This window comes from Gopherus flavomarginatus, chromosome 5 (genome assembly GCF_025201925.1).
Source record: "Gopherus flavomarginatus isolate rGopFla2 chromosome 5, rGopFla2.mat.asm, whole genome shotgun sequence".
NCBI lineage: Eukaryota > Metazoa > Chordata > Testudines > Testudinidae > Gopherus > Gopherus flavomarginatus.
Window position 1 is genome coordinate 60,838,270 of NC_066621.1, and position 22,761 is coordinate 60,861,030.

The window sequence follows — 22,761 nt, forward strand, 5'->3', positions numbered from 1 at the left end:
ATGTTACTTTTGAGTGAATAATACAAATTATTATTAGATGTTAGATGGAACCAATCATTCTTATAGGAAGCTCAAGCTGACTGCCATTTCTGAGACTTCCTGGAGGTGATTAACAAGGCGCACTATGCAGTGACTGAGCCTGACTATCTTCAACAGATAATAAAGTTTTGATCCTGTGATTGGGTTCAAAAGGCCCTGCACTGGGTTAAGACCTAATGAGAAGTTCCTTAAGCAACCTACAGTGGATGTAAAATCATCTGTTCCTTTCAGCAGAAACTGTGGACCATATCCTCATTCCCCTTCTAACTGCTTTCCACTGCTCAAGGAGCACTCCAATGGGAATAGGAAGGGAGCATGTCATTTCTGTCTGAGGAGTTCAAGGACTGCAATTCTGCTTGGCCTTTATATAGGATGCAGAAAGGGTAGTGAAAGTTTCTTTGGGCCTACCCTACCGCAGCACTTTTGCATATCAGCCAGGCAGAATCTTGTCCTGAGTCAGGAGTTTAGGATTTGGCCCGAGGATTCTATCCTGTAGTTGTTCTTAGAATTCCAGCACTTGCAAAACTATTCAACAATGGTTAAAGGGCAAAGCGCTGTGAGCGTAGTAAGGATTTCACTCTTTTTTCATAATTCTCATATCCAGTCCTACCTACCAGAATAAATAGCTTTTAAAACTGCATTGGATACCATGTAGTATGAATATATACATAATTCATGCATTGTTATTGGAAGGATACATTTTGAAGTTTGTGATCTTATGTGGGTGGTGTAGCCTTATTCATACATCTCCTGCGTTGCTTTATGAATATTTATATTTGAGATATCACATTTCTAAGCTATTGATAGATCATTTTATAAGATGAACATCATTTTATTAAAATTGCATGTAAAACATTGTGTATCTTGCATTTTTGGTAATTCTTGTCAGATAACAGAGACTTTTAAAGATACAGTAGAACCTCAAAGTTGCGAATACCTCGGTAATGGAGGTTGTTTGTAACTCTGAAATATTTGTAACTCTAAACAAAACATTATGGTTATTTTTTCAAAATTTTACAACTGAACAATGCCTCTTTATTTTTTTAGTAGTTTACATTTAACACCATACTGTACTTTATTTGGTTTTTTCTCTGTCTCTGCTGCTGCCTGATTGTGTACTTCCAGTTCAAAATGAGGTGTGTGGTTGACTGGTCAGTCTGTAACTCTGAAGTTCTGCAACATGCTTTTAACACTTACACTTTGATTTCACGACAGTTGTATAACAGCTCATGATTGGGTGATGGAATTATGACATCACTGGTGGTAACACAGCCAGTCATTAGACAGTAGAATTTTGTTAACTTTCAGACTGCAATTCTAGGACCTGATAATCCCACTGAAGTTATTAGTTCTGTTCTCCTGAGTAATTATTATTCACTTTAATAAAAGCTTTCAGGATCAGGCAAATGCCTCCAAAACCAGGTGGTCTTTTTCTTACTAGATGGGCAATTATAGCTAATATAGCGTATATAATTACATAATATATTTAATATATAATATTATTTATAAACTGTTCCCTCCCTTCTCCCACATGGGCTGGATTGTGATATCTTCACTGCTGTTGAATATCACCTTACACTGAGTAGTCTTGTTGAAGCAAATGGAGTTAGGTACCACTTAATGTAAGGCTGTCACATTCTGGTCCTTGGAGGGCTGTGCAATAATTATACAAATATTGCAACTGCTGTAATGTTTTTGTTAAGTATTTTAAAGAAAAAATTACATACAGCTCAGTAAATTTATTTAGTTTTGAGTTCAGCTTGTGATAATGACGGGGGTAACTGCTATTTGCGATATGAAGTTACATTGTTATAAGAATGCTTGGATTTTTCCTCACACTTGTTTCAGTAATAAAAGAAAGAGTAAGAATGTAAAAGAATAAAAAATGTTTAAAAAGTGGAGACAGCAATATATAGTTTATATATATATATTTTTTTTTCTGTGAAATTATTTGTTGAGAGTTTGGTTGCTGAGATTAGCTCACATCCTGATCTTAACGCTCATTTTCCTGTTTGCTTTGTAGTGGAAAAACCTATTTGAATTCATTTAAACAATGTCCAAGAACATTTGCACGTTCTACTATATTTTACATCACTATCATACTTGTCTGTTATGGCACTTGCTGATTAATGTTTCTATCACTGTTGTCATTGCAGAGCTAGTCTCTCACTTTATGGAGAGCAATGAGCCAGATGCTTCTGTTCTATATGGCCTCTTTGTTTCACAGTGCTGGCATAATCTGTAAAACCATTTCTGGTCACTGCAGCTCCATTAAAATCAGATCTTTAGCTGTTCTAATAAACCCCAGGGGAAACTGCCATGCACAGAGCAAAACTAGGATTAGGGGAATGCCAAGTGTTTTAAACCATCTTTGCACCCATCCCTTTGATTCATGCTGTGTGTGTGTGTTTTGGCTGCATCTGAGAAATCAGGTCTCACATTTCTTAGATGTATTTCATATGATGAACAAAGAAGATCTTTTCTTATTTGAGTTCTGATCGTCACCCCAATATCCATATGTGCAGAGGACTCTGCCCCCAACTCAGTGTACTGTGTGTTCTCCCTTACCTGGAGACTGTGGGGGCTCTCCAGAATCTGTTCATGGAGAGGACTGGACTGAACTGAGGAGGATGGGCCTTCTCCCAGTCCACACGTCCGCCAGAAAGGTGACACAGCCTGTCCCATCCTATCAGTAGAGGTCGGTGCTTTTGCAGAGATGGAGAACATAGGACATAAGTCACCTTTGACTGCAAAATGCTTTATTTTAATGTTGCTCTTTGTTGTTAATTATGTATTCCTAGCCTCTAGGCCTGATGGCTAAAATATACTACAGCAGGTATCAGGTACTCTGTAATAACAGGTTTGCAGAATTCAGCTTTTTGCCAAACTGCTGCAGCTCCGTGTTTGACATTTTGTTGCCTCTGCCTCTGCCTCTATTCCCCCAGTGCGAAGCTACAACTGCCGTTTTCTGTGCTGCTTTCACCACAATGGGGAGCATATTACATAACTAGCACATTCACCTGCCCTGCTCTCCATAAAAAGGGGGCTACTAGGGTGACCACATAGCAAGTGTGAAAAATCAGAACAGGGGGTGGCGGGTAGTAGGAGCCTATATATGAAAAAGACCCCAAAATCAGGACTGTCCCTCTAAAATCGGGACATCTGGTCACCCTAAGGGCTACAAAGCAGGACATGAGAGCTTCTGGCTGTCAGGACCACCCTGACCTGTCTTTAAGATATATACCAAAAGGGGAAAATGTGGGAGCCAGGGATTAGTCTATGAGCATCACAGGCACCAGGTAGAATTCCATCCTGCCTGGGATGCAAAGTGCGTGGTGCTGTGTTCCAAACGGGGCTGCAGATAGAGGGTTGTGTCAGCTGGAGGAGCCAAGCCAATGAGCTGCATTCTCTGGCTTGGGCTCCATCCTGCCCAGGATGTGAAGTGTGTACAGGTCTGGATTAAGTAAGGCTGCCACTTTAGGTAGAAGAAAAACAGGGCAGCCCATCAAACTTGACAGCTAGCAGGCAGTGTGTACTGAGCACTCAGATTTTCTGGGACAGCTGCCCCAAAAAAAGGGACCAATCCTGGGAAAACCTGAACCTGTGGCAACCCTAAGGTTAAGGCAATCTAGGGCTCTAGGTACAAGATGACACAGAGCCTTCTGTGGCTTCCCCCCTTACAGCCCTGCCCCTGCATCATATCCTCACTCCCTATACAATGTGCTGGTGTTAAGGCCCTGCCTTCCCTTACAAAGAGGCAAGGACAAGGGCATGAGGTCCCCCCCCGAGTACTTAATCCAGGAGCCAAGCTGTATCTGCTTGGGTGAATCAGGTTGGTTGTACTCTTTTGTTCCTGCCACATGCATTGCCCTCTGCTGAGATGGTGTTGGTGGACTTCCCAGACCAGTAGGGTTTGGTGTTAACACCTCCTGGACATGAATGAGGTATGCCACCTATCTCAGATCTATTGCTTCAAACTCTGCAGACTCAGGCCAATACTGCTCTATTAGTTACACTTGGGTCACACTGTCAATTTTCTTTACAAACATGAGGACTAGAAACATAATGTTCTTAAAATGAAAGTGGAGAGTCTGACATACTCACGTGACCCCATAAATTGAGGGTGTGATACTGGGATTTAGGAATGTATTCTGAAAAAATTAACAAATTAACCTAATTAGTACACTCAGACTTGAGTGTTCCCTACTGCAAAATAAAGAGTACCTGCCACAGAATTTGGTTCTGTTTCATGGAGGAGAGCCTAACAGAGCTACAGAGCACTTGTCCCTATTAAAATCCTGGAATAAGTCACAACCTACATTGAAATTAGGAATAAATGTAATTACATGTGGATGAAATTCATGCTTGGGCCGAGAGCCAGCATTAAACCTATGTGCCACTTAAACCCGAATGGCTTAAGTGGAATTTAAGTGGTGCATAGCCCTTATGCTGGCACCCATATGTGGGTAGAGTTCACTTTTGAGTGAGTAATGATAGTATTGCTTTAAAAGCTTAGATAAGCATCTAGACCATTATATAAGCACATTTAGCTACAAAGTGAGTGAGCTCAGGAAGATGGTGAGCCTGCCCAGAGTCTCACATGACATGGGCCTGAACTTCCTAAGTGACTTTGCCTCCCCAGTGGCAGTTGTGTTCACTCAGCACCTCACAGGATAAGACCCCATGTGATGAACACAAATCCTTCAGAAATGAAGAGGATATCCTGAATGGCAGCAGTGTTTTTATGCATTACCACTCCCTTACCGAACTAAGTAAGTCATATCCTGTGGCTTTCAAAGAGATGTGTTCTCACATCTTTTATTTCGACAGTTCCCATCTTGGCCAACACACTGGGGATTGAACTAGGGGATATCAAAAGCTGTAACTAAAAGCATGCACTAAAACTGTAACAGACGAATCTTTTTTGGCTTGGACGCAGAAAGGAGACCCTTGACACTCATTAGTAAATTACATTAGTCCATACTTTAAATGCTGCTCTATTTTCATTGTGTTAACAACCTGGATTACCAGGAGAACTCATGTTATTTCCTTTCAGACAACATGGTGCTAATTTGGGTACTGGTTATAGCAGCTCTATGCTAAAATGGCTGCCACAGCGGAAGATATTTTGTGATATGTCTTTCAAACTAATCTGCCTACTGAAGGGCATTTTTAACATGTACAGCAAATGTTATCCAAAATGTTTGTTAATAGAGATATGTGGTACATTTGCTATTGTTATTGCAAATTCATGTTTAGATTATGCAACTTTTATAAATTAATATAACACCAGCCATGTGTTTCTGTCTCTTTTCCAAGTACAGTATAATATTGAGGCAATATGTACTGTTTGGATTTTCCTGGGAAGTAGTTTTCATGAGAATAATAAATAAAACAGATGTAACAAATAAATATATCTACTGTACTTTATTTTCTTATTAAATGCTGTAAACTTCCCATGCCACTGTTTCTTTTGAAAACACATTGAAACAGACATCAGAGACCTTTATGATACAGATTGTGAAACAGTTTTAAAGTGTTTTTACTGTCAGTTATCTGAAGAATGATGCAGTCCTGAGTTTAATAAATAAAATTGTAAATTATGATACAGTGATATACTCAAGAAAATACTTCATTGTTGATTACATTATACTCAGTATAAATACCTTACTTATATTTATAGCAAATCTAAAAGTCCCCTTGTTTGGGAACTTACAGGCTAGGAGGCTGATCCTGCAACCATTACTTGAGTAATCCCCACTCATGCCAGCAGTCCTTTTGAACTCAATGGGACTACTTGCCTGAATACGAATTGTCTGAACGAGCAAGGTTTGCAGGATCAGGTATTAATTTTGGATGCTATTACATTAACAGACAACCTCCAGGATAGAAAGAAACATACATTTTATTTTAGATGTGTTGATCTGAATTTTATGCAAATAATTATACACTGTATCTCAATCAACAAGGCATTCTTAGACTTAGTGACTTCTTGTTAAGATGGAAAATGTCGAGTTGTGAGATGGTTGTTTTATTTTATTTTTAATATTAATATGAATAAGATACCATGCTTCTGCAAAAGAACATTTTATACCAAAGAGGAAGTGTAATTAATAATCATAGAATGCTGATTGTACAAGCATTTGAACTAAGAAATCTGCATTCACCTTGCCACTATTTACAGTAATATAATACACTAGTTCTTATATAGTGCTTTTTCATCAGTAGATCTCCAAGCACTTTACAAAGATAGGTAGGTATCATTATTCCCTTTTTAAGATGGGGGAAACTGAAACAATTTATAAATGTTTTGCTAATTCTGCATTCTTCATTTTAAATCTATAAAACTAGCTGTTATATTTATCCTTTCAAACTTCTGCTTCCACACATTTTACTGTGGCCTCCGGCTTGGTTTGAGGCTCTTCTGCTTTTTTCCCATTATTCTTTGATTCCTTCTCAGGAGCACTGTCAATTGACTTAGCGTCTTTGATGACTTTGGCTTCAATCCTTTCTTTTTGGGGCTTCTTGTCTGAAAATGGGCAGGTTCTCTTGTACCTTTAAATAGAAATATTAAAGCAAATTAGAACAGAAACATTACCAGGTAGCACACATATTATGAGCTCTGAATAATCACAGAATAGATGAAATACAAAGTATCTAGAATTATCAACTGATCCTGCAGGTCATACTCAAGCAAAACTCCCACTAAAGTCATGGGGATGCTGAATTAGTTCCCCTCCAGTGGTCACATGGTTTTTAGACTTAGTTCTTAAATATTTTTAAATCAGACAACATATACCAGAAGTAGCAGTACATAATGATGAATCTAGATGGAATGCAATTTCAGACATATGTAGCTTTTAGATTGGATTTAACAATCCTTTGCCTCAAATGTCTGTCTGCATCACTATAAAAACTTTACAAATGTTAATCTTTCTGAACACAACCATAATTCGAGAATAAGAATTCTTCTATCAGGACTGGGATGGTAGAAAGGTACAAGAAGAAAAATATACTAACACTACAGCAGATACTTAAATGTAGACAGATGAGCTGACATGCAGAAATCACACACCTGGCACATGATTAATTGATTAAGGTCCTTCCTATGACAGGCATTCAGCTACAACAGCAATAAAGTTTATCTGCAGAGCTACAGATACTCACATTTCACTCTTCTTTGTCATATGTTTTAATTACATTTGTACTATATACAAATATTAATATTTCATCAGCTGTAATCTAGGAGTAAATACATTATGAAAGAACAAACTTACTTTCTGATATAGCAGACTGCAAGAACAGCCGATGCCATAAAGAAGGTGAGTGCCAGTACAAGGAGTGCAATGGGTACACCTAAAGATAAAATGATATAGATAACTGATGTGTTTCTCTTGTTTTTTTTTTTTTTTTAAATAGTCTTACTTCTAAAATCAGCCTTTCTGAAAATTCATGTGCCTAACGTCAGATTCTGCTAAAGGCAGCCTTGGGTAAGTGGCTCCAGTCCCCATGGAAATATCTAGTTCAAATTCACAATGACCTAAGCAGTGGCATCAATTACACTCATTTTGCACACCAGCTGAGTGTAAGTTACACTACTTTGCCATTTACACCCAGTACTTCTTCCATTAAAGTCAACAGTAGTTTTGCCATTGAGTTCAAGGGGAACCATTGCAGGCTTGTTTGATATTTAGACTATCGTTTTTGTCACTGGTGAATTTGAATTATAATCTCAAAATAATCTTTACTGTGTATGAAAGCAGGAGAATTTAGAGAAATACGTCACTACAATGATTTTGTTCAGGTATATGGCATGTTCTCATGTTCTTCAGGAAGACATCCTATGTAAATTGTATGTGATTGCATTCAAATATACATAGTCAAAGGAAAGTTTTTTTAAAAACACTTCAGTTAAGCATTGTCATCAGGATTATTAAACAGGAAACAAAGTATGAGCTGATGTTCTTTCCAGGCAGATAATGAATGCTGGATGAAAATTTCAGAGTCATTATTCATGGAAACACATGTATTGTAAAACCAAAGTGCCAGGGTTTGCCAAAGATTTGTATCCAGACTGCTGTGTTAGCTATATAATCTACACAGTCGCATACATGCATATATTAGTCTACAACATATTTTCCAAGTAATACAGTAAAAGTTGAGGATCAGAAAGATATAGTGATTATTGGCAAGTAAGAAAATGACACCGTTTTGCTTTTTTTGTTTAACACTAGGTTTTGTGTGGGTGTTTGATAGCTCTATCCTGGCAGGTGTGAGAACCAGTTAGGCTTTTCACTTGCACCAAGCATGGAGTGTATGTTGGCAAAATTCCCATTGACTTCCTCAGAAGTAGGAACTTATGTGATAAAATTCCACTGATTCCTATTAAAAAGCTAATTTAATCCTCCACAAATATACTAATTAATTTTCAAAAGAAAAGATGTTTCCTTTGTGTTTATAGTTTTGGCTTTGCAAATCCTTATATTCTTCTTCGGCCCTCATACACTCATGCGTAACAATAGTTGATTTTGGTTCTAGCCATGCAAACTAACCCACTAAAAACACTATTTAATAACTAGGGTACATATAAAAAAGACATATGGTGTACCTCCAAATACAACACTATCATTTGTAAAGGCAGCTCGGTTTCCATCAGGCACTGCTATCTCCTCTTCACTTTCCAAAGTAGTCTGTACAGTTTGTAAAATGGTTTCCGTTACACATTTTATGCGAAAGGTCTTCCGAGGTATTTGGGGTTTTGGTGACTCAGTAGCAGTAAGCATCTCTGTGATGCCCTGAGATGAAGCTGTTGAAGATGAGTTTACTTCTGGATCTGTTGCAGATAACAGGGTTGTACCTGTTTCTGGTATGCATGAATCAATCCAAATATCTGCAAAGGGGAAAAGGAAGTGTAATGAGTTGCACTGGGCGCTATCGCAAAATTTTGCACATACCTGAGGCAAACCACACATTGATCTATGATGGATATTTTCAGAAGTTTTTCTGAGGGTTATGCACTGTGGTAATGAGATGACCACTACTCATACCTATTGATACTAGAGCGACAAGGTGGGTGAGTAATATCTTTTATTGGACCAATTTCTGTTGCTGAGAGAGAGGAGCTTTCAGAGCTTACACCGAGCTCTTCTTCAGGTTTCTGTGTAAACCTGAAGGCTCCTCTCTCTCACCAACAGAATTTGGTCCCATAAAAGATATTGTCTTGTCTCTCTAATATCTTGGGACCAACACAACTAAAACAACTGTGGATACAACTATTGATACTGTTTATTACTATGTATTTATTCACAGAGGCTTACATTTAGCATGTCTAACTTTATGTATAAGAGTAGTTCCAGATTACTCACCTGCTTAAAGTTAGGCACATGCTTAAGTACCTTTTTTAACAGGGAACAAAGCCCACAAGTGTGACAAAATTCCTTTTACAATGGCATACAAAAGACAAGATCCTTGCCAGAAAGAGCTTACAATATAATTTCCTGTGTTACACATGACAAGGAAACAAAACAAAATGGAGGGAAGAACTGAGTAAGAACACAGGTTACATTGTCATGTGGTTACCCAGCATTCTGAGGTTCATTTACATCATTACAAGTGGTGCTATGAGCCCTGCCTTATTATCATGGTTATCCAACACTTCCCAGTATAAACCCCTGGTTTCACCTGCTTATAACTTTGCCAAACAGTAACCATTTGGACTGAAATTTTATGTGTCTGGTGTTGACCTCAGACTGATTTTTTTTTTCCAGCCAAAGAAGTTTAGCACTTTCCAAGAACAAGATTAGGGGAAAATATGTTACTTTGGCCATGTCAAAACATTCAGGCAACCTTTTCTTTGAGAAGTTTTAATGCCCACATGCTTGGAACAGGGACTTCAAGTTTGGCAGTGGGGTTATATTTGTGTCAGGAATGTGTCTTTTTCTGTCTCCAAGAAAATCCATGCAAAATTGGCCAAGCTATAAACCTTTGAAAATCTGCAGTTTGCACATTATCCTAATTGGGTTTCCAGGTGTCCAGTTTTTAACCAAAATGCCCAGTCAAAAAGGGATCCCAGTGGCTCTGGTCAGCACTGCTGACCAATCTGTTAAAAGTCCAGTCAGCAGCGCAGCAGGGTTAAGGCAGGTTCCCTACCTGCCCTGGTTCCGTGCAGCTCCTGGAGGCAGCAGCATGTCTCCTCTCCAGCTCCTATGTGTAGAGGCAGCCAGGAGGCTCCGCATGCTGTCCCCGCCTCAAGTGCCAGTTCTGCAGCTCCCATTGGCTGGAAACCATGGCCAATGGGAGCTGTGGGTGGGGATGCCTATGGACTGGGCAGTGTGCAGAGCCACCTGGCCGCACCTCTGCATAGGACTGGAGATGGAATGTGCCGCTGCTTCTGGGAGCTGCTTGAGATAAGTGCCACCGAGAGTCTGCAGCCCCTCCCACACTCGAACCCCTGCCCCAGCCCTGATTCCCCTCCCACCCTCTGAACCCCCAGATCCCAGCCCAGAGCCCCCTCCTGCACCCAGAATCCCTCATGCTCAGCCCCACCCTAGAGCCTGCACCCCTGCTGGAGCCCTCACCCTCCCCCCGGCATCCAACTCCCTGCACTAGTGCAGAGCCCCCTCCTTCACTCCAAGCCCCTCATCCCCAGCCCCACAGCAGAGCCTGCACCCCCAGCCACAGCTGTTACTCCCCTGCACCCCAAGCCCTGCCCCAATTCCCCTCTTCCCCTACAAATCCCTTGGTCCCAGCCCAAAGCCCTCTCCTGCACCCCAAAATCCCTCATCCCTGGCACCACCCCAGAGCCTGCACCCTCAGCAGGAGCCCTCACCCCCTACCACATCCCATCCCACTGCCTCAGTCTGGAGCCCTGAACTCCTCATTTCTGGCTACACCCCGCAGCTCTCATCCCCTCCAGCACCCCAACCCCCTGAGCCAGCCTAGTGAAAATGAGCGAGTGAGTGAGGTTGGGGAAAGTGAGTGACAGAGGGAAGGGGGATGGAGTGAATGGGAGCAGGGCCTCAGAGAAGGAGCAGCACCTTGGAGTAGGGGTGGAGTAGGGGCAAGGGTGTTCAGTTTTGTGCAAGTAGAAAGTTGGCAACCCTGTATCCTAATGAGGGTTATATAAGCACCTGATCTGCAGGGACAGCCAGTAACTTACACAAATTGCATAAATGATGCCTGTAAAAAACTGCACCTTTAAAATTATAAGTGGAAAACTGGAATTCTGGTAAGGCTGGAGTGAAAATGTGACTAATGAGGAATTGGTCACTGGTTCTTGCTGGTACTCTTACATAATCTGGAAACTATAAAGTTATCACTATATTAACCAGCTGAATATGTTATAGAAATAATGGGCGGAAATGACTTATGTACAGTTCTTAATACGAGTCCCAGGTGGGAAGTCTAATGACGCATTTTCATTCACAAAGTAAGAGGATAGATGACATAGAGTTGTACTTTTTTCACTATGGCCTTTAAGTGACTCTACACACTGCAGCTGGAAGGTCAAAATGCAGCGAAATGAGCTCTTGCCAAAGACTTTTGTTACAAGAGTTCTAGCAAGTGACAATTTGGCCATTAGGATAAACAGTGATTCTTCATTCCCTAAGTTAAATAAAAATTGCTTCATAATAGCATTTAACAGGCTTAATTTGCTCTACTAAATAATATGATAATGACGTAAAATAGTGACAATTCTCTTTATTTAAACCTGCAAAAGTAAGGAATTCAGGGTTAAAATTGCCACTTTATCTTTACCCAGCTCATCTTATAGGTGTAGTACAATCCAAAATACTACACAGATTAAAAAAAAGCCACATTTTAAAAGAACAGTTCAAGCATACACAGACATGATACAGCACATACAAAATCAGCGACATTAAAAAAGTGTAGCTGTTTAAACAAGACACAGTCTTAGCTAACCTCCCACATAGGTTCATAAACCCACACATGAGAGTTCTGAACTGTAAAGAAGGATCAAGTTTACCCCAGTCACACCTTTTTAATTGGACTGTTTAAGTGGCTAATCATTTCTGACACTGTTGTTCCTATGGATATATCCAAGGTTGCCATGACTTGCTACTCTCCTGGCTTTCCCCTTGCTTTCCAGCCACTCTTTCATGTTTAGCCACTTTCCTCCACTGAAACCCTTCAGAGTTCCATACAATGTCCTCTGGTCTTCTCTCCTTACACATTGTGAAGGATGTGCGGCTGGTTTGTAATCATTTATGAATACTGTATATGATCTGGTTACTGGGGTAGTTACTGTATAATTATATTGGGTTACTGGAATATCTACTGCATGAATGTATTGATTTAATGTACTAGCAGGGCTGTTCAGACACTAGCAGGAAGGGAACACAATGTCTTTAGATACGTAACCTCTCGGTAAACATGGTGGATGTCGTTAAGAAACAATCCTGAGGAATTATGTTGCAAAGATGCTACATTATTTGCTCCAGCCCAAAGTTATGCTCTGTTTTGGCCAGGCTGGGAATGGACAGATCCAAAGGACTTGAAATGGTTAAAAAGTGAGTTGTTGGGAGAGGGGGAGCCAGTTGTCAAGGGCTGTTCCTGAGGAACAGGGTGACATAGACACTGGCCCAGCTGAGGAGGTATGAAACAGTTGAGCCTTCCAAAGATTCCAGGGGGATCGTAAGCCTTCCATAAGAGAGCTAGGCATATCGATTGTTTATTATGTTAAAATCCTTTTTCTCTTCTGATTTGCTGTGTTTCTATTATTAAGATTAAACATTATTTTGTTTTAAGATAGTTGGTTAGTCACTGTATTCAGTGCCGGCCACAAGCTCCCAAAGGGAAGAATTGCTGGGGCCAAACCAAGGAACTGTAGCCCAGGGCCTTGTCTATGGAGGGAAGAATTGTGGGATTCCACCTCAGAACAGGTAAGGACATCAGGCCTAATACCTGAAGTGTGATCTCAGAGAGATCAAGAAAGTGGGTCAGAGGTGCAGGTAGACCTGTAACCATGACACTCATATTCTCCCATAACTTCAGTGAACATTTCTACGATGATAGCACTCCATTTCTCGCTCTACTCCTGTATTCCCTTCTTTTGTCCAGTCTCAACACGTCTATTCTTTTCCTGGATGCACTGTCACAATCTCATGGTCAACAAGTCAGAGCAAACCTTATCTCTTTCCTCCTTATCCTTCTCTTTTACGTACCTTCTCTACTACTGTTGACAATATTACCATTCTTTCTATTACTTAAACCAACAATCCTGAGGCCCTATTTAACTCCACTCCCTCTTTCTCTCCTAAGACTCAGGCTCTAGCTAATCCTGATGTCTTTTTCACTATAACAACTCCAAAATCTTGGGCAGCACGAGTATCGAAGGCTGAGCCTCCCCAAACAACCTTGCATGGCCCCGCCTGTGCTCTGCCTCCAGGCTCCTTCCTGCTTCCTGGCACTGTGCTGAAGGGTGTTCTGTCCTCCACCCTCCCCATAGCCCCAGGCTCAGGCTGGGGCTAATGGGGGCTCCTTTGCTCCGGGATTTGGGGGGGACTGTGCCACCCAACCACCCGGCACTCCAGGGCTGGGAAAGGGAGGCCGTGCCACCTACCAACCCACCCAGTTTTCTGGGGCTGGGAAAGGGAGGCTGCACTGCCCACCCAGCACATGGAGGGGCGGGCATGCCCCTCACCCAACTGCCCAGCACTCAAGGGCAGGGGGGGAGTCCCAGGACTGGGGAAGGTGATGGTGGCCGTATGAGGGGGCTTTGGGCTCCAGCCAGGAGGGGTGGGGCCTCGGGCAGAAGAAGCAGGCCGGGCCAGGGGCTAGCCTCTCTGAGCCCGGGGTTCACCCACTGCCCATCTCCAAAATCCATTGTTCCTTCTCCCCACAGCTACCTAGATATTACCCCATTTTCTAGTTTCTCTCTACTCTTTCATCTCTCTCATTCCAGGCCATTAAAAATGCTTCCATCAAAATCACTTGCCTTTATTGCTGTTTTTTCCACATTCCACCATTTCTTAGATCTAAAAAAGTTCAGACTCCTTCAATTTACATTCTAGGCTCTCCAAAATTTCTCTCTTTGCCCTGTGTCGTATCTTCAGTGGACACGTAGAGCAATCAATCACTGTTTTCTTTATAACAGCCTTTAATATATTTGAAGACTTATCAATTCCCCTCTCATCTTTTCCTTTAACTTGGGTGGAGTCACTAATGTGACAATCTAATTTCTTCCCTTGTTACAGGACAGTATGAAGTAAAATACAAGGCTGTATAAATGGGGATTCTGGGAATATGTGACAATTGTGGCTTTGGAGTTTACTACCTAGTGTGGACTTTAGCCAGGACAAATGTATTTTAATTTAGGTATTTTTAGATTTAATTTAGTTTGTTAGGTCATTTTTACATTTTTGCAGTAAAATAATATATATCATGAAACTTTGTTTTTACTGAAGGAGTATCAACTAGCTATGCATTTGCATGTGTTTGACACATTTTCACTGGCACAAGTATGACTGAGCATACCTAAGGGCTTCACATTGCTGGTTCCACATAACTGAATATAGTGAAGAAAGCTTTATTCAAGAACTAATTACAGCATCATTTTATTAATTTCAGTGAACTAAGTGGAACTTCTGTCCATCTAGCATCCTGCATTTAGCAACAGCTCTTTTTTTTCCCTAGAGGGGAAAGATACAATCCACCATCTAAGATAGAAAAAAAAGCACTAACAACAGTTTTTCTATGAAGATTTGAAATAATAAAACTAAATGTAAGGACTCTAGGTTTCATGCCTACTTACCTGAAGAATTGAAGCAGAAACCATGAAATTTGCGGTTGAGAGGGACTTTCCAGTCTGCTACTCCAATTTTGTTCTGACCACATTTTGGATTTGGGATAACCCGAGAAATGACAAGCCATTTATCTGCCACCCATCCAAAGCTAGAATAAAAAGTATCAATCCCTTTAATGTTGGATGCGTTCACAAGCATATTATTATATATAAGGAAATGGAGCTGCTAAAAGCTGCTAGTAACTTATAGACTTCACGTACCTGCATGTTTCAAAGCCATGATTCCGGGCATTCTCAACCTGGGTTTTGCTTGCCAGCTGTAACCCCAGCTGTCTACATGCACTTTCTGCTTCTGAGAAATTCAGTTTTTTTGGATGAGAAATTAGGGTTATGCCTGCGATCCTGCACTCTTGAATGGTGAGATCTGTAAATTAAAACATAAATATTCAAGGTTATTACCTTAGAATTTATTCTTTTATTTTAAGTAAGTGCCTGTGTGTGTAGTGGTGCATATTGTTGTTCACTTTTTAAGTTTTATGGGTATTAGGTCATTAGAGGAGTTACCCTCCAGTGGGAGAGTTAATTTAGCCTTTTATAAGAAAATAATCTGTTTTGTTCACCCCAACAGTCTAATAGTTCAGAGGGTAAGGAGGACTTGTCACCATGGCTAGACTATGAAAATGCATATTTAAAAAAATTAATTATAGATGGCAACTTTGAGCCTGTGCCTGGGGGAAGCCATCTTGCTAAAGAGGATGCCATTTGTGACACATGTGCATGAGAGCCCCATGGGTGGGCTGGAAACCAGTTTTCCCACCTGATTAATAATGTCTTAAAATAATAAAACTAGTGCTTATGATAAAACACCAATGACCTCAGCATAGTGAGCTTCACACAGTGACATGGTTACAAGGCCTGCCGTGGATGGCAAACATGGTTGGAAGCATGTGGAGTTTACTCACAAAAAGATGCCCATTAGAAGAATTTAGTAATTATTAATTACGTCACCTCCGCTCTGCTGAGCTGTAACTTTTTAGGCCATTGGGGAAACTCAGATACCTTTGGTATCATTTTAAAAAAATGTAACAAGGTTCAAGCATGGGCCAAATTAAATTACTTACTATCTTTTACCAGAGGAACTGGAACACTGTGTATAGTGGGCATGCTGAGAGCAGCTGAACCAATCTATAAACCCCAGATAGAATGGAAACCACTTTCATGTCAGGAGGTGGTTCAGCATGCTCCCCTCCTCTTGCACCTCTAGTTCCAGCACCTATGTCTTTTACACAGGTTGAGGTAGAACCCAATTTGTGCTGGGGCAGTGCTTGGCACAGCTGAGGGCTTGGCACAGCTTTACCCCACCTTTCTGTGCTACTCCTGGGGCCAGCTAACTGCTTCAAATTTCACCATGTTGCAACAGCCCCCAATGGGCAGACAACAATTGCTGGAGCACAGTGGCATTTTGGCCACATCCACTACATCAAGAACTGGAAAGGGGTGGGCTAAGGCTGGTTATATCAGCCCTACACTACATGGGGATTCTCCTGTGCTGGCTTTAGAGCCCAAAGCAACTTTAAGGGGACAGGGAGGGAGAGGGGGCAAGATTTGGCTCTTTAGCTCCATGTACATTCTCCAGGGCCATAAGAAACAAAAAGCTGCATTTTTTATGTATAGTAGCAGACAAGCTATATGAACAAGGAATAAATACACTGTAGAACAAATAAGGAACATTGTAGAGACCAAACAGAATGAATATACAGTGGCAACAAAAAACCCAATAAATAATCCAATAATTGCTTCTCAGATATCCCCTTCAGACTGTACTAGCCACCACTATGTATACATTTATGGTGGGAAGGGTGTGCCTGCATACCATGGTGCTCAGCTCAGACAACGAGAGTGGTCTGATTGTGAAGAGAACGTAAATTTACCTTATAATGTCCTCTCGGTGGCCAATATATCCTCCATTTGGTCCGACTCCTCCTACTTCAGTCAGCGCCTCCAGACCTAACCCACACTATTCTAGGCTGTTCTGTCTGCCCTTTTTCCTCCCCGTCAGACCCAGTCGTCTCTTGTAGGGCTTCTCCATGTCCCAGCTCCCACTCTGCACTCTTAGGCCTAGTCCATCCTGTCCTCTCCTGTCTCCAGGGTTTGCTCCACACTTTCTCTCCTTTCTTACCATTTACACATGATCCTTTCCCACCCTTTCTGTGTTCAGACACAGTCTCTCCTGTCCTTACCCTCTCTATTCCCAATCCAGGGATTTGCTCAGCACCTGTTAAAATGTGGCTGAGTAGGCTTTTAAAAGTATAATAATGATGATAGAAGCTTCTTAATGACCAGTCATATTAACTACCAGCCTTAATTTTCCAATCCTCAGAAGGACCTTGAGAAGTACAATGCAGCTTTTCAAACTGAGTTGAGCTGCTGACTGAATGGAACTTCCTGACACTTGACAAGTTGGCTGGATACTTGTAAATGCCTGACTGATGCATAATATACTCAAAAGAAATATTTTCATATGAGAAAAGCAGTCAACTAGATGTTCACCCGATGAATGGGAAGAAGGAAGATTCAGTATCAGAAAATAAGGGCTCAGTCGGAGGAAGGAAAAGAAAATAGAGTGAATTGCAGATAGAGTGCAATTTTTAACCTGAAAAATACAAAAGAAGATAAAATGTAATGTGTACTTGAAATTAACATGTTTGAAACAACATGGAGAAGTAAAAAGCACCTTCTTGGACAGTTATCAGCTTTATTGTGAACTATAAGTAGTTTTACAATGTAAGAAAAAGATTAGAAGCAAACAGCAACCACCCAATCATCCTACCATTTTCATGACTTCCTAAATCATCTCTCTGAGTCCTGTGATGAAGCAAACTGAATTTGGGTTGGCTACACAAGCTGCTCTTAGCTAGTCTCTGAGCTCTTCTGTACTTGGCTGGTCTAACAGCAAAAGCATATCTTCATCTTGAATCATATGTTGCACATTTGCAGGAGAAATCTACTTCATTAGAAGAACAGTGGAATTTGATTAGGAGAAATAAAATCTGAGAATAAGACAAAGATGGTGGGTGCAGAATAGAATAAAGGGACTTGAGCAGTTGTAAAGTGAGGGAGACGCTTCTGCTTTAATGTGATCTAGTCTCTTTGCTGTTTCGGGAAACTGCTGCTGACGTCTCTGTGTTTTTCCCCAGATACTCAGTTCATATTGCGATGTCCTATCCATGAGGTGCTGGGTGGGTTCCTCTGTCTGCTGGTAGCAGAGAGGGACATTCTTAGGCTGCCATGGTGAGAAGGATCTTTTCCTGCTGGGATTTTTAAGGGAGGCTAAGACTGTTAGGTACACAAATCCCATTGAATTTCAACAGAAGTTGGGCATCTAATTTCTTTAGGTGTCTTTGAAAATCCCAGCCATAATTTGTTGTGTAGGATCCTTCTGTAGATAAGAAAAATAAATCCATTTGACATTGAAATCTGGTTGTTTACACAGGTAGAAAGAAAATTTCCTCTTTGCAAAGTGTGACTAAGTTCACATCTAGAGACTGATGAGCTCATCCCTGCCATGTTGCAGGAACCTGCATGCTAATAGCTATTGAGGACATAAACGAGAAGGTCGTCTTAGGATGATTTTGAAGATGGAGGCTGAATCAGAGAATGTCTGAGTTTCATTTGTCACATGGCAGAAAGATTGCAGCTGGCCCGCAAGGCCTTTGGAAATGACACAAGATAGTATTATAGCTAGCTGTGATAGTATTATAGCTAGCTGTGCACCTAAAAGGATCGGTATGCGGTATTTATGACTAATTCAGTGAGTTATGTAACAAGGTTCATTTAGCTCAAGTGTAGTTTTCTCTGTATGGCACATTCACTAGTGTTTTTTCCCATCTTCCCTACCTCTGACTTATGGGTTAAGAGTTGTATCGATCAAAAAAGACTTAGGAAGTATTTTTCAAAAAGCACCAAAGTGACTTAGAAGCCTAAGCTCCATTTTCAAAAGTGACACAGGCACTTAAAAGCCCATATTTCACTGACAGTCAACTTTGAAAACAGAACTTTGGCACTTTTGAAAATTGTACTGTTATACTTTCCTTTGCCTTGTTAAAGATAGATCTCATTTCTGATAGATTCTGCTCCCCCCCGCAACTTACACATTTTTGGGGGAAATAGTCTTGCATTCGTTCTTGGAAATACCAAGTTTAGGAGTGTTAGGTGCCTCTATTTTATTTGATGCTGCAGTACAGCAATGTTTCATATCTTCGTCAGAATTAGGCTTTGGAGTTTCTGCGTTGTAGCTCCTCCAGAGAGATCTTTCTGACAGCTGCCACGGGAGTTGGTGGCAGTCAGATTCTTATTCCACAAACAAATTTTCTATGTGCATTCCTGGAGCCACACAGGAAGTGAAAACGTCTGCTGGTGCTCTGAATCAGCAATTCTGTTTTCCTCTGGTGGAAAACTGGGATCCTTCCTCTATCTACAATATGAAAAAGCCTGTAATTGATTTATCAGCATCATGACACTGTGTAATGTGACCAGCATGAGCAGTAATTCACAAATCTGCAGAGAAGAAACTGAAGCAGGAGCTAGTGGTTCCTATGAAATAAATTACAATGCTGACTCTCCCTTCTCACAGTTTGTCGGTCTCCCAACAGTCTTTCCCAATCATTATCTAAATATAAGGGAGTTGACTGCTGACAATTGCGTATGTATAGTCATTTGCTTGTATGTGATAGTCCCATCTTCTGCTTCCATCATTTTGTCTTTTAAATTTTGAGCCTGCTGGAGCCAGGATTGACTTACTTGTGGCGCACATTCCCACTACTCCAGGGGTTCTCAGACTTTATTGCCCCGCAACCCCCTGCTGACACCAAAATTACTACATGACCTCAGAAGGGAAGGCTGATGCCTGAGCCCACCTGAGTCCCACTGCCCTAGGTGGGGGCAGGCAAAGCCCAAGCCCCACCACTCTGAGTGGGGAGGCCAAAGCTGAAGCCTATGGGCTTCAGCCCTGGGCAGGGGCTGTAACCTGAGCCCCGCTGCCAAGGGCTGAAGCCCTCAGGCTTTGGCTTTGGCCCTGGGTGGTGTGGCTCGGGCATGAGCCCTGGGCCCCAGCAAGTCTAAGTCAGCCCTGGCATCCTCATTAAAATGGGGTCGTGACCCACAGTTTGAGAACCCCTGCACTACACAATCCACCAACAACTAATCAGCAATCTCTTTGCCAGTTTTCTTGGAGCAGTTACTCTCCTCCTCCTTGAGCTTTCCTCTGACCTCTAATGGTAGTCCTGCCAAGGCAGGGCATCAAGTCATATTGGTGGAGGGGATATGTCCTTCTGTGTTGTACTTGTTTGGTAGCTGAAGAGCAGACTTCAGCTTTCATGGCTTGCAAACCAAGTCCCCAAGTACTTTCTTAGAAGAAGCATTAATCACAAAAAAATTAAACAAAAATATTTCAAAAGTAAATTATATGACTATTTGTTAATGGAATTATGATGCAACAATTGCATTTGAGAGCTATTTAAGGCAGATACTCCTTTATTAATTCCTGAAATACACTGTCTTCCAAAAATGGGAACTCCCAAGTGCTTGGGTTATTTTTTCCTTCCAATAATAACCAGAGGCAGACTTGATTACCCGTAAGCTGTACTTCAAGAATCATGCCTATGTCACTGAGAACTTTGTTGGAGACTCATATTCACTGTTACAATCTTTCAAAATCAAAACAAAGTTTACATTTAAAATAACATTTTTCTAAGGTACCCAATGACCAATTTCATGCATATTCTGCAATTAGATAACCGTTCAAAAGCTTTTGCTGTGGCATCTTCCAAAAAATTTGACATCTGGTCAGATTTTCACTTGCTACTAAAAATATCATCAACAATTAAACAAAGTCTTGTGACACATTTGGACATTATTAAAAATGATTCAAATATTTAAATTGGACATAAATATTCAGTGAAAGATATTCACAAGCAAGAATGTTACTGAAAAATATTTGCTTTTGCACTGATTTCTGAGAAATCTGTGGTTTCGTATACCTACAAATTATAGGTCACTTTAAAATATATGCACATTCAGAGTTATATATATTCACAGATATAATTATACACCTGCATATTTTATTTTCAAACACACTGATGTAGCAAATATCTTTTCTGGAAAAAAGAGAGAAAGAAAACCAATTTCCATCTATCTTGAACATATTTTTGGACATTGGGAAAAAGTTGCCCATACAGAAAAATTGTAAGAAAACATACCTTTCACGCTGAAAGAGCCTTGAGCAAGGAATTTCATAATCCAGATTGAGAACAAAACCAGGGTAACTCCAGAATAAGTTCCCATTATAATTAACACCAGTAACAAATGAAAAAACTCAGGGTGGGTTGTTGCCTACTTTAAAGACAATGGTGAATTGCCAGTCCCTTTGTTGTGGGCTTTGAGATGACTGTCTTGACAGCTCTGTAGATGCCACTGTACTGATTCACCAAAAGAATGTCAGCAAGTATTTGTTGCTCAGCTAAAAAGGCATTTACTGGTCAAGGGCACTAGCTGGAAATACATGACGTCCCCAGAACATTTCACAGTGGCTGGCTGGAAAATTCAGCTAATGCTGACTCAGAAAACATCCAGCTGAGGAAGGGAGATAATGCAGTGTTAGTCTGTCAGTCTTATAAACAGTTTGCAAAATATTTTTTTTGTTTCTGTTCCTTTTGTAACTGTTTCTGTTTAATTGGGTGTCAGCTCAGCACTCACATAGTGGATTCATTTGTTAATCAACAAGTCTAACCATTAGTACCGAGTGCTGGCAATCAGCATTCTTGGGCTACAGTCCCAGCTATGCTATTGATTTTATATGTGACTCTTGGGCAAGTCACGTAACCTCTCCATGCCTAACATTCTCAATGTATAAAATGGGTGTAATAATGCAGAGGTTGTTTGAGGCGTAGTTAAGTAAGGCATAGATTTGTGGATGGCCTATCTTGGGCGGGGAATACGAGAATTTCTCTGGGCATTTTCCCTGGATTGTTCCATCAAGGCTGGTGGGGGAAGTTGAACATGTTACTGAATGAGTCCTTTGGCTCCCAAATGAAAACTCCCAACAAACCACCTGGCTCATGGAATGAAGGGGTCCTGCTGCCAAACCTTGGAGAGCTTGAAAGAGTCACAGCAGACATCAGCCTTCTTGCAGGGCCTTCCTGTGTTGAATCTAGATCCCTGGCATGAGCATGACATTGGTATGTCCCTTCATGCTTCGGCCACCATTCCAGAGGACATGCTTCCATGCTGATGATGCTTGTTAAAAAAAAAAATTAATTTAATTAGTGATTGAACTCCTAGAGGGAGAATTGTATGTCCCCTGCTCTGTTTTACCTGCATTCTGCCATATACTTCATGTGATAGCAGTCTTGAAGGATGACCCAGCATGTTGTTCATTTAAAGAATACTTTCATAGCAGATATGACAAAACACAAAGAAGGTACCGATCTGAGATTTCTAAAAATAACCTCAGCATTTGACCCAAAGTTTAAGAATCTGAACTGCCTTCCAGAATCTGAGAGGGACGAGACATGGAATTTGCTGTCAGAAGTCTTAAAAGAGCAACACTCCAATGCAGAAACTACAGAACCCGAACCACCAAAGAAGAAAATCAATCTTCTGTTGGTGGCATCTGGCTCAGATGATGAAAATGAATGTGTGAAGGGCTGCATTGCCTTGGATTATCATTGAGCAGAACCTGTCGTCAGCATGGAAGCATGTCCTCTGGAATAGTGGTCAAAGCATGAAGGGGCATACAAATGTTTAGCATATCTGGCACATAAATACCTTGCAATGCCGGCTACAACAGTGCCATGCAAACGCCTGTTCTCACTTTCAGGTGACATTGTAAATAAGAAGTGGGCAGCATTATCTCCTGTAAATATAAACAAACTTGTTTGTCTTAGTGATAGGCTAACAAG

The 22,761-nt window shown here is 41.0% G+C and overlaps 1 protein-coding gene across 1 annotated transcript; it reads right to left on the reverse strand.

Moving 5' to 3' along the window:
* Window positions 1–5,451: 5,451 nt before the first annotated feature.
* On the reverse strand, window positions 5,452–21,377 carry LYVE1 (lymphatic vessel endothelial hyaluronan receptor 1). Its single transcript, XM_050955153.1, has 6 exons — window positions 21,061–21,377; window positions 15,065–15,227; window positions 14,813–14,952; window positions 8,648–8,929; window positions 7,317–7,395; window positions 5,452–6,594 (listed from the first exon to the last, which is right to left on the reverse strand). The coding sequence occupies exons 1-6, from the start codon at window positions 21,143–21,145 to the stop codon at window positions 6,408–6,410; spliced, it is 936 nt and encodes a 311-aa protein (XP_050811110.1). The 5' UTR covers window positions 21,146–21,377; the 3' UTR covers window positions 5,452–6,407.
* Between the last annotated feature and the right edge of the window lie 1,384 nt (window positions 21,378–22,761).